Genomic DNA, 11,784 nt, shown 5'->3' with positions numbered 1-11,784 from the left:
ATAATGGCCCACATAATTTTACCACATCCCCCCCCTCCAAAAAAAAAAAAAAACTTAGTCTTGAATGGATCCTGAATTTTTGTATTACATGGGTTTGCACTGTGGCTCCTTTATTTCCTCATCTACAAAAGTACAGATTTTATTCAAAGAAACATGAAAGTCACAAAGCAGATATAATCATCTAATACTACATTTAAAATAGAAACAACAACAACAACAGACCTCTTACAAAGACACCTTAATCCAAACCACAAGAAAAGAGGACCCTTCATCACTTGTCAGCCACCACAAAATGTTCCAACTTATAGCAACTGTCTCACCATCCCATCTCCTGCCAATCTATCACTGAGTTTCTAAAACTAAGGGGCCCTGAAATGAAGAATTTCTATGTGTGCTTATAATCTTCCTTTTGTGGTCAGATGAGATTCATGAGAATATCTCCAGTGTTCCCCCTTAATTATCTTTCATGTTGAAAATCATGCCTCCTCCCAAACACTCCAAAAGATCTCCATCAGAGTTTATCTTCATAAAAGCTTGCCTCTTTTCTGGAAAGAGGTCAAGTGCATGTCAAGGATATGGAAAGGAAATGTCTAGCAGACGCCAAACAACCAAACAACCTTAAGATTGGGCTCATGCTTCTTTCACGAATTTACAATGATGAAGTAATGATTTACTGTCTCTCCCTGCATCCAGTGTAAAAGGCACATGTGAGGTAGCACTTGTTCACCTCTTTGAAACCAATGTCCCATGCTAGCATCTTTTATTTAGGAGTACAAGATTCCCAATTTAATATAAAGTGGCAAGGGGGTTTAGGGACTGATCTAGGTTGTATTTGATCTGGTCAAGGTTGTGAGATTGATAAAAAAAAAATGATGGGTATCTTTTGCGCTTGAACTCAGTACTCTAGAGTTTTGGTCCGGGTCAGATATAAAGACATCCTCATGACAAACAATGAGGTCCTCAACTCCCTCCTAAACCCAAAATCTGAAACTGTCCTGTCCTCCGATTCCCACACACGCCTGATTGGGTTTACCTCTATTGTCCAGTACTGCATGAAATCTGGAAAGTCTATTTGTCTTCCCACTTCCTAATTCTCTCCCCATTACCATCTCATATCAAACCTCTATAAGAACAGACAAATCTTTTTTATGGTAAAGTGACTCTATTACCCATCCTTCATGTCCCACCTATTTTCATCCAGCCCATTCTAAGATATATTCTCCCCAAGCTGTAAACTCTAATGCTCATTGAAAATCTCCATAACCTTGTGGCCTAGTATTTCTAACTCCCAATCCTTTTCCATTGAAGAGTTGACGTACTGTTTGCTGTGATTCACTGAATCTCATTAGGAAATATCTCCCTGCTTTACTTTATTTAATATAATTTTTGTGGGGAAAAGAATGCTGTGCCCAAACACAGAGGGGAAAAATGATGGGCCCACCCCTGTTAAATACCCACTCCCATGTACAAATTCCAACCTATCCAATATACCACGTTGCATATCTTGTGGTTAGTGTGGAGACTCTGTACACCTGCTAGTGTAGTGACCTTCCCTCTTTATAAGTAGCTACTGAGTTCAATGGTGAAACGTCGGTCCATGTTGTCTGTCTACATGTTCTTGGGAAGTTTCCTCCCCAGTGGTAACTGGATGATGTGAGTGGCTCCATTTTCTGCTAAAACAGTAAATCTGCAACTAATATACTACTTCAAGCATTATAGTATTCTCCAATTTCAAATCCATAATAGAAAATGTTGTTTTGTTCTTCATTAATTTGCCTCAGATGCTAAGAGCAGTTTTCTGTACTGTTGTTTTTCCAGATACGGAAGGCTGCTGCTGATCAGGTGTACCTTGTGCTCTTGCAAAGTGGTAATCTTGTGGCAGAGGACAAAATGGGGAAGGCACTTGAAATCCTTTATGAAACTTGTTGGGATGGTGACTTAGAGGAAGCAAAGCACCAAAGGTCACAATTGTATGAAATTGCTGGCTTGGAAACTAGAGTTTTGATGACTAGCAGCAGAGAGTCAGACAAAAATAATGACAAAAGAGCCACAGCTGATGAAAATGCATCATATTCCTCATTAGTTGGCTCATCTGGGTTCTGAAACCAGATATTTTGATGTACCGTTTCTGCTGGAGTATGTGTGGGAATCAAAACCATTCTATTTCTTTCCCCATTATTTATGAGTTACTTTGAGGCTCTTGCCAAAATTCAAAGTGGCTTTTGTAGTTTTGTATCCAGGGTCGGAAATCTAATGAAAACTATTTATGTGGTATCAATATATGTGCCCTATCTTCAGTAGTTAGAATCCAAATTAGAGCCAGTTCATTAGGTATTCTGCAGGAATTGAAGAATGGCTCATCAAAGCTTGAATGGTCTGATTTGTTCATCATTCTTCTCTGATCTATGGAATGCCTTTTTATTTCTTCATCATTGAGATTGAAGAATACTGTAAATTCTCATTGTGACAGCCTCTTCAAAAAAATTTCTTTTTGGTTAGATTGGTTTATTCTGATTCTATTGTTTCCTTAGCTGAGCAAGTATGCTATATTTAGTATGAATTCTAAGACTGTTTGCTGAGATTTTTCTTTTCATTAGATACTTTTGTAAATTTGTAATAAAATTCATTCATGGCATACTTGAACAACTATAGGATATTGAAATATGAATATGGAGCCGCAAGGAGCGTGGCAACCAAGGTGCATATTATCATATAGAAACAAGTGAAGCAGTGTCGCTAACCGGCAAGCAATAGAGTCAGCTGATAGGTGCAAGCAAGCGTGGTCGCCGTGGCCCATTGACAAGGAAGGGAGGGAGGTGGGGACTGATGGGGGGACATCTGGATCATCCCATCATTCAGCCTCCGATGAAAGAAAACTTTTTCCTATGAATATACTCTCTGAAGGTAAAAAAATGGTCTAGACACTGCACAGTGAAACATGTTAGCAACTCAGTACCTTACCTCCTGCATTGCAGAAGAGGTTGTTTTCAAGTTTTAAACTTGTGACTAACATGTTGCAATAGTATAACTTAACTGTTGTGTCACAAGCTCACCCCTGCACACAGTGAAACATTATATGCACAAATAATTCCTATGATGGTTTTACGCATGGACACAGAAGCTGATCCCACTGGATGCCTCACCTGCACATCAGAATTTAGAAAGGATTTGCCCTGTCATATGCTTTACTCTAATAGGAAAAGGATTAAAAATAAAAGAATCAGGATTTGGATGGGTTGTTGGGTTGACCCTTTTTCCTCTTATTCCATTTTTTTTTTCATCTCTTTCTTCCCCAAATCTGTTTTGATTGTCTTTTATTTTGTTTTTCTGTGAATCTACGGATTCATGTAATTGATCCCATTAAATTGGGATAAAGTTGCATGTTTTTTTGTTATTGTTTTTTGATTTCGATCGAATCAGAATCAATCAAAATTGGGATCTGAATCGATCCGACCAATTCTGATCTAATCGATCTGGATTAGTTAGGAATCCGTCAAATCGGTGGATCAATGAATGGAGGGAATAAGAATCAATTAAAGGTGACTTTAGGTTTAGGTTCAAGTTTCAATTTTTTATACAAGAAAATGTTAATAGGTACTTAGATTTTTTTTTCTTTTTTAATTATCTAATCAAAATCCAATCTATGATAAAAAGCGTGTCAGAGTCATCTTCGCACACAGTTTTCAGGTAACCCATGATTAAGGAATCAAATACAATTAGTTTCTTAATTTCTTACTCTTTTTAGCCGCTTTCATAAGCAAAACAAGGGCAGATTCTCCTATAAAGAAAAGCAATTAAACCTCATATGTGCTGTACAGTATAGACTATAGAAGTATAGAACCTCTCTCTCTCTCTCTCTCTCTCAGAAGGTGCTGTTAGCCGGTCCCTATCACTCCATTAAGAATTCCCTTCTCAGACGCTAAGCTACGTCAGTGACACTACCACAAAGTATGGAAGGTAGCCTACCCGCCCACCAGAGTTGCAAAACAACTTCACAACATTCCTTCCCCACCCACCCCTACGTACACACTGAGTAAATGTTGCTAAATTTTTTATAAATTCCAACATTGAAAGAGTGTGGAAGTTCATCAAATTCGATAGAAACAAAACGATGATGAGAGATGAGATAGCAAGACAGAACAAGAGATAGAAAGAGAAAGGGACAAAACTCTCTCTCTCTCTAAGTTTTTATATATATATATATATATATATAAGAAATATTACAATATATTTAAAAATTTCAATCAATTTTCGATTTAAACCGAACTGATTGTTAAAATTTTAAAATCAAAATCAAACCGATTATTTACAATTTGATTTTATTTGATTTTAAATGATTGATTTCGATTTTCATAATTGATACCCTTAGAGAACATGTTAACAAAATTTAAGAATCAACTAAGCTGCCAATGAGTAGATATTTAGGATCATTGATACGTTATATTCATGGGCCATGGAAGCCAAACCTTTGCCCTTATCAGATTGATTAGTTGGGAGATAATGTTTTGACCGGAGAGACAACTAAGTTAACTACTCGTGCAAGTTATTCCAATCTGGCCACTTCAACAAGCTTGTATACTTAATTGAAAACTAAAGCTGTGAATGAGATGATTTAACATTTTCTACATTCTTAAAAGACTTTATTTTTATTTTGGTGGAAACATTCTAAAAGACTTAAATGTTATAGGTTGAATATATTTTTTAGATGAATATACTTCCGTGTATCAAATATATGATACACGACCATCGCTTAGTCATTGGTTGTGAAAGAGTGGAAAGATGTGTATTATTATTTCTACTTTCCTATTAGATTATTGGACAAAGGATTGAAGCATGAACCGTTCACATATGTGATTGCACACCACTCGTGTGTGGCAAGCTAGTAGGAGGTATCAATGGTACGTAGGTAGTGTGCCCAACCTTTTCTCTTCAAATGAAACACCATCAATTCTCAACTTGAATGATAAGACTCTTATAATTCGCTTGCCTTAGGGAATATCCAATTGGATAAGATTTATACCTTAGAGTCTTTTTCATTAAAGAAAAAATTTGATATTTTGACCAAACCTATCATCCAATTTTTATTTTTTTTAGGTTGGGGAGATTGCTTGAATTGAATTTATTATTATTATTATTATTATTATTATTATTATTATTATTATTTTATCTTGTTCTATTATTTGAGAATCTAAATATAAATTAAGGAAAAAATATCTTTGAGTGGGCCAATGAGGAGGCATTCAGGATCATTTTCAGTGCATATCAAGGGGAGGGTACAATAGTCTGTTTCCATCCGCTCAATTTGGGGTTGTCTATGCCAAACCTGTAGTGATTTTTTTCCTTCTTTTATTCTCTTAAAAATTAATTTAATTACACTCTATGAGAATGTATAGAAAACCCTGATGGCTCAGAGAACCCTTCCCCCATAAATTAAATTATGGATGAAAACTTTCTTTGTAACTCTAATAAAACTCTTCTTGAGAGTGGACCACTTTACACCATCCCTTGCCGTGAAAGCAAAAGTTAGACCCCAAAGATATACTAAGGTCATGTATTTGTGAGTCACATAGCCAATCATATGGGGAAAAATAGTTTTTTTTCTTCTTATTTTAAAGATTTTAATTCCAAAAGATCTTGTACGAAGTGTTCTCATTGGAAATGTGACCAGAGCCCCCACAAGTTATGTAAACAAGGGATGGGTTGATTCTGGCCGGTCTAGATTGGAATCAATTGAGGCTGATTCTGATTCCCCCGATTTGACTCAGGCCGATTTTGTATATATCAGTTTTAAAACTGATCTAGATCTTGATTCCAAGTTTGTAAACCCTTGTTAGATTAGCAAGATTCTATCCTAGTTATGTTGAGGTCTGGTCCAGTTTGGTTAATCATAACCCAGCAATGTTGAGATCTGGTCCGGTCTGTTTTTGGTCTGGTTCGATCCAAATCAAGATTCTTACCAGTGACCTCAACTGTGGTTGACTAAAAAAAACCCTAGAGTCTATCTCAGGGGTAGTACTGAAATGATGAAAACCAAACTGAAACAAGAAGGGGGCAAAAGGGAAAATGGAAACAGTAGTTCCACACACACAGAGAGACCGTTCAGTACTGTCCCTAGGCCCATATGATCCTTCTCTAGTCTGGTCCCCAATGAGAAACCTAAACGTTGCTTTCACCAATGGTTGCTGGGATCAACTCTTCCAAGACAAGGACAAGTGGAAAGACATAAATTATTGAATTCTGATCCAATCTCCTCATGATTACTTATCACATTCTAGTCCACAAAATATTGCTTGATCATCATTACTTCTTAAATTGGACTATAATCAGACCGGACAAGTATAGCCAGTTCAAAGTTTGTGTGTGATTGGGTTCTATACTTCTATATTCACCATTATATCCCAATATCCTATGGACACCATCCAAATCCATCGGTTGATTGTGAGTGTGGGAAAATTAGTTTTTTTCTTTTTTTTTTTTAGATGCTTCTATGACCAAACTCAACCTAGCTTAACCATACACTCTCGTCCAATTTTAATAACTATATCTGAAGGTGCACGATTAGGTGAACCTAGATAGTTTGGACATGTTGTAGAATTAAAAATGAGTTGGCTTCCACTGATTCTGAAAGATTGGATCATATAAATTTGTGATTTTTTTTTTTAAAAAAAAAAAAAAAAGGATCAAAGAGCATCGATGACCGATTCCAATCCGCAAAGAGATTTTGTGATAATCAGGCCAATAGATTTATCACATTAATAATGTGTCTTTGTTAGCCCGACCAGGAATGAACCTGTTACTTCATGAAGGTTTGAACAGCCGGGCCTGTGTGTGAGTTTACCAAATTGCCACCCCAACCACAAAACCAGATGCCGAAAATTGCGGGTGTCTTTTGTCTTTTTCCCTAAAGTTCCCATGCATCAATCACATGCTTTGCTTAATATATCGGTTCAGTATGAGTGGGTGGGGCCCAGACAAGGGCAATCTATGTAATTTGGGAAGAAATGGAAGGGCATTTTCGGAAGCACAGTAAATTGACGGCGGGTTTTCAAACCGAACCAGCGAAGCCACGTGAGAGAAGTTGAGTGGCAAAGGAAAATTTTTGTACAGATCGACATTTTAAAGGATCATCCCAACCTTGTGGGGCCCACATCTGATATTGCCACCCTGGCCCCATTTGTCTAAAGGTCATCGCCAGCTGTCACATCATCACACCAAGGACACACATCAGAGCCCACTGGATTTACGAAATTACCCTTTCATTCTCATCCTTTCACGGGAAACCGACGACTTTAATTAGTAATTAAACACATAGTTTACACGGACAAACTTATCAAAAAGACCAGATTTATTTTATTTTTATTTATTTTTTCCTCTTTTGGGTGAATATGAAAAGACAGTCTCAACCTTATTTATTAGGAGATATTCTTTTTTATCACATAATCAATTTTTAATTTAAGGGTGTTAATCCATTCAATTCTGTTGATCGATTTGATTGAAAATACGGAAGGTAAAAATCAAAATTGAACCTTTTTATTGAATTGGATCTAATTTCCCAAATCTAGACGAGTTAAATAGTTTCAATAACATGGTTTTATTGATTTCAATTTTGATTTTTTTGTCGATTAGAAATAATAATTTTGGATCCTACTAGGAAAAATCTATTTTTTTAGGTTAGAACCCAAATCGTGTATTAAGAAATAAAAATCGATTAAATTAATATACATGAAGTAAATTCAGTACAAAATTGAAACCTATTAACACTAAAACAAGAAAAATTAAACCGAAATCAACCTAATAACCACTTCAGAAAATCTAAATAAAAACAGTATTATTTTATGTATAAATGAAAACCGAAACCAACCCGATAACATAATGATAAGAGAAACCAAACCAAAAGAGAAATTGAATCTTCTCTTATTGGCTTGATTTCAGATTCCATCATTGTTACACCAAAATCAATTCGATTCGAATCGATTGATTGACACCCTTATGAGGACGAATTGATTTTAATTGCTTCAAAATCAATCCAAATAGTTTAATAATTGGAGTTGAGGGCATTTTGATAATTTGAGGGGAACATAATTGGGTGGATTGGGAATGGCGTAGGCCTATATGTTTCAGCTGCCACGCTCTCATCTTCTAAGCCTTTGTTTGTATGGGACGTTAACCATAAATATCTCTCCTGTGCGTTGGCCTATCTCTGGTTAGAGACTTTGAGACTAACAAACGCGGAGAGAGCAACATAGAAAGAGAAGCTCATCGGTGTTCAGAAACTTCACACAGAGAGAGAGAGAGAGAGAGAGAGAGAGAGAGAGAGAAGGAAGGAAATTCTTTCTTCTTTGATCTCTGGTATGGAATTTCTCATAGCTACTATTACTATTTTCTTCTTCTTATGATGATGATGAGGAAGATATGTTTTTAATTTTCTTCTCTTGGCTGTTGTAGATTTTTTTTTTTCTTTTTAAGAAGTTTTTGAAGTGAGAAGCGATATGGGTTATTGGAAATCTAAGGTTCTTCCAAAGATCAAGAAGGTTTTTGAGAAGAACCCCAACAAGAAAGCTGCTACTGAAGCAAGCGAGTCTTTCGACAAATCTAAGGTAATGATTTTCTTTTCTTAACTTATTAAGAACTTAGGTATAACTCATCCTTAAAAACTAGTCATGAAAAAAGCAATGATGCTCACGTATTTATAAATTTTACTTTTACTTTTCACACGTAAAAACCCAACCCTTCTTTATATTGGATTTTTTTTTTTTTCTTTCGAGTTCAGGAAGAGATCAACAAGGAGTTTGAAGAGAAGAAGACAGACCTCCAACCCAAAGTAATTGAAATTTATGAAGCTTCCTCCACTGAAATCAAGGTCAGCTTATTTTAATTTCCTTCTCAAATTTCAAATCAAACCCATTTATTATTTTTCACTATTAAATTTGTTTGGATTTTTTTTTTTTTGGGCAGACCTTGGTCAAGGAACGTACGGAGGCAGGAATCAAGAAAAAGCCCACAGCAGTTCAAACTTTCCTGGAAGAGTTAGTGAAAATTGGTAAAAAAAATAATTGATTTTGGATTTATAATTAGATCTTTTAATCAATTTTTTTTTTAAATTAAATTAAATCTAGCTATTGTTATTATATGTATCTGTGATTCTGTAGAGTTCCCGGGATCGAAGCAGGTCTCTGAAGCATCAACCAAGTTTGGGCCAGTTCTGGTTTCAGGGCCAGTTCTGTTTGTGTTAGAGAAGGTCTCGACCTTTGTAGCAACAGAGGAGAAACCAGCTGAGACAACAAGGGAGATTACAACTACGGAGACGGCGACAGAGACAACAGAGACGAAGGCGACGGAGACAGTGACAGAAACTACAATAACAACAGAGGAGACTAGTGGGAAGGACAAGGAGATAGCCATAGAAGAAGAAGGGAAGGAAGTGAAAGTTGTAGAAACTGTAGCTCCGGTTGAGGAGACCAAGATTGAGAAAACCGAATCGACTGAACCGGAACCGGTTCCTACTTCATCTGAACCACCCAACGTTGAAGAAGCTGAACCACTAAAGGCTTGAAGGTATATTGGATGAAGCCCATGATCAAGATGATCAATATGTGTAAAATTAAGTAATTTTCTATAAAGTTTCAGATCAACCTCCCCTTCCTTCTTCTTCTTCTCTTTGATGTTAAATATGATTTGTTATTCTTCGATTTCTCCTTGTAATCTTTTATTATATAGCTGTTTTGATCTTGATTTTAAGTTTTTATGGAGATTTATATTGTTGTTGTTGTGCATGCATGCACGTGTTTCTATTTATTTTGATGGTGAGGAGATTCTTTTACTTGTTCTCTCTTCTCATCTTTCGTTTCTTTCTATTTCATCTATGGTGTAATCTCATAAAAACAAAAGAGAAACCTCTCATTGTCACATGTAAAGCTCTCTCTCTCTCTCTCTCTCTCTCTCTCTCTCTCTCTATAAAAGTAAGTATGGCCAATTGGCCATATAATATGAGGTTCTATATTAATTATATATGGGAATGTAGATAAGCATGGGGAGGTGTTATTTTCATTTGATCATCCATTATTCAACAATGTAATAGTAAACGTTCTAATATGTGGGGTGTAATTGCATAAAGGAAGAGGGGGACAGGATAAAGATGAAGTTGGGCACCACATGGGTTTCCCAACACGCAACATGGTTTGAGGTTTAAATTAGTCTTGGAACTGAAGATGCAAATGCAATAATAATAATAATAATAATAATAATAATAAGTTTATGCCCAGCCGCGTGGTCCTTATATCAATGTGGGAGCCAATGAGAGTATATCCAAGGGCATCAATATGAACGGGATCTTTTTCTTTTAAGGCTGGATCGTAATTTTATGAACTCCTGTGTCTAGGTGCAGAGGCTACACTTTATTAGATTACTAATAATAATAAGGGCAAGAGATCGTAGTTTAGTCACGTGGCCTTGCACCAGCATGAGGCCAATAAGAGCATGCATAAGAGTATCAACATGGATTTTTATTTTATGGGAGTGCTTGGTAATTTTGTGTGGTACGAGCCGTAAACTTTGACGTCCTAAGTTCAACTCTCACTAGGCACACCTTGGGCCACTCACAGTAGGTGTTTAGTGCTCTTTACTGCTTTCAGTGAAAGTTGAATAGTTTTCATTCAACCCCGATATGACCTAATCCATGGGATTGTGGAGTCAGTGTGAGCCCACGAGATTGATCAAGTTGAAGGCTTGGATACCAATCATTAGCAAAAAAAATGAAAAAATGAGCCACATGATCATGTCGCTTTTTCTCTAATAATAATAATAATAATAATAATGGATAATCTTTTGCGTCACTGTGTCTAGTGAAGCTGTTTACTTCATTGATTTTTTTATCGATACCAATACTTTTGGTAAGTTAGATTGGATAGATATTTCTTGTAAAATCACCTTTAAAATATTATGTAGTACCAAATCCCTCCCCTTCCTCTCCCCCATGCCCGCCACCATCCCTCCCCGTCTTCTCTCTGCATTGTCCCCTTTCCTCCGGCTCTCCCTCTCTGGTTCCCACTCCCCTACTGAATCGCTTTGTCTTAGGCCTTCTTGGCATGCACAATCGTAATTGCCTTGGAGACTAACATCCATGGGCTTTTGGGATCAAACGATGGGGCATCAGGGCCAGCATGGTCCCACCCTTATAACTCATGGACTTTTCACATTCCTCAAATCTGTCAAGTTGTTTAGCATATGCTAGCACTTCCGTGTGTTTATCTCTATTCATTTCTATGAAATGACATATCTGCCCTTATTATGAGAGCGGCAGGAGAATAAACATAAAAAGGACGCTAGCATATGCTACCAGCTGAGGGTGTCAACGGGCTGGTTTGGCTCGGTTTCGATGTGGAAATGGTGAAACCGAAAGCAAACCAATAAGAAAATTTCGGTTTTGGTGTGATTTGGTTTCAGTTTGTCTTCAGTTTTTTATATCGGTTTGTAATTGAGTTGATTTTGGTTTTTGGTCCAGTTTGGATTCGACTTTCCATACAAACGTATACAAAACTATGCAAAAATTGATTTTTTTAATGGATTTTGGACTATTTTCGGTTTCTTATCGGTTTGATTTGGTTTCGGTTCGGTTTTTGAACGGGTTCATTTGGTTCCCAGTGTGGTTTGGTTCGGTTTTGGGGTTGCAATATTTTGGTTTGGTCTAGGTTAGTATTAGTTTGGTTCGGCCGGCTTTACCGCTTTGGTTTAGGTTTTGACACCCCTACTACCAGCTAGGTAGGAAATCCAATTCCGTATTATAAT

The 11,784-nt window shown here is 36.7% G+C and overlaps 2 protein-coding genes across 3 annotated transcripts in view; both read left to right on the top strand.

The window, feature by feature from the left end:
* LOC122061570 (tubulin-folding cofactor D) overlaps nt 1-2,498 on the top strand; it is a 33,638-nt gene extending 31,140 nt beyond the window's left edge. For both annotated transcript variants that reach the window (XM_042624898.1, XM_042624899.1), the window contains one exon: nt 1,819-2,498. In XM_042624898.1, coding sequence (XP_042480832.1) covers nt 1,819-2,103 — 285 coding nt within the window. In that variant the 3' untranslated portion in view covers nt 2,104-2,498. The remainder of the gene's footprint in view (nt 1-1,818) is intronic.
* Nucleotides 2,499-8,144: 5,646 nt separating this feature from the next.
* On the top strand, nt 8,145-9,820 carry LOC122061173 (plasma membrane-associated cation-binding protein 1). Its single transcript, XM_042624379.1, has 5 exons — nt 8,145-8,349; nt 8,446-8,597; nt 8,771-8,860; nt 8,956-9,040; nt 9,150-9,820. Exons 2-5 carry the CDS (start codon nt 8,490-8,492, stop codon nt 9,551-9,553), a joined length of 687 nt encoding a protein of 228 aa, XP_042480313.1. The 5' UTR covers nt 8,145-8,349; nt 8,446-8,489; the 3' UTR covers nt 9,554-9,820.
* Nucleotides 9,821-11,784: the final 1,964 nt, after the last annotated feature.

This window comes from Macadamia integrifolia, chromosome 14 (assembly GCF_013358625.1).
Source record: "Macadamia integrifolia cultivar HAES 741 chromosome 14, SCU_Mint_v3, whole genome shotgun sequence".
Lineage (NCBI taxonomy): Eukaryota > Viridiplantae > Streptophyta > Magnoliopsida > Proteales > Proteaceae > Macadamia > Macadamia integrifolia.
The sequence above is the reverse complement of the archived record's forward strand: the minus strand, read 5'-3'. Positions and strand labels throughout refer to the sequence as shown.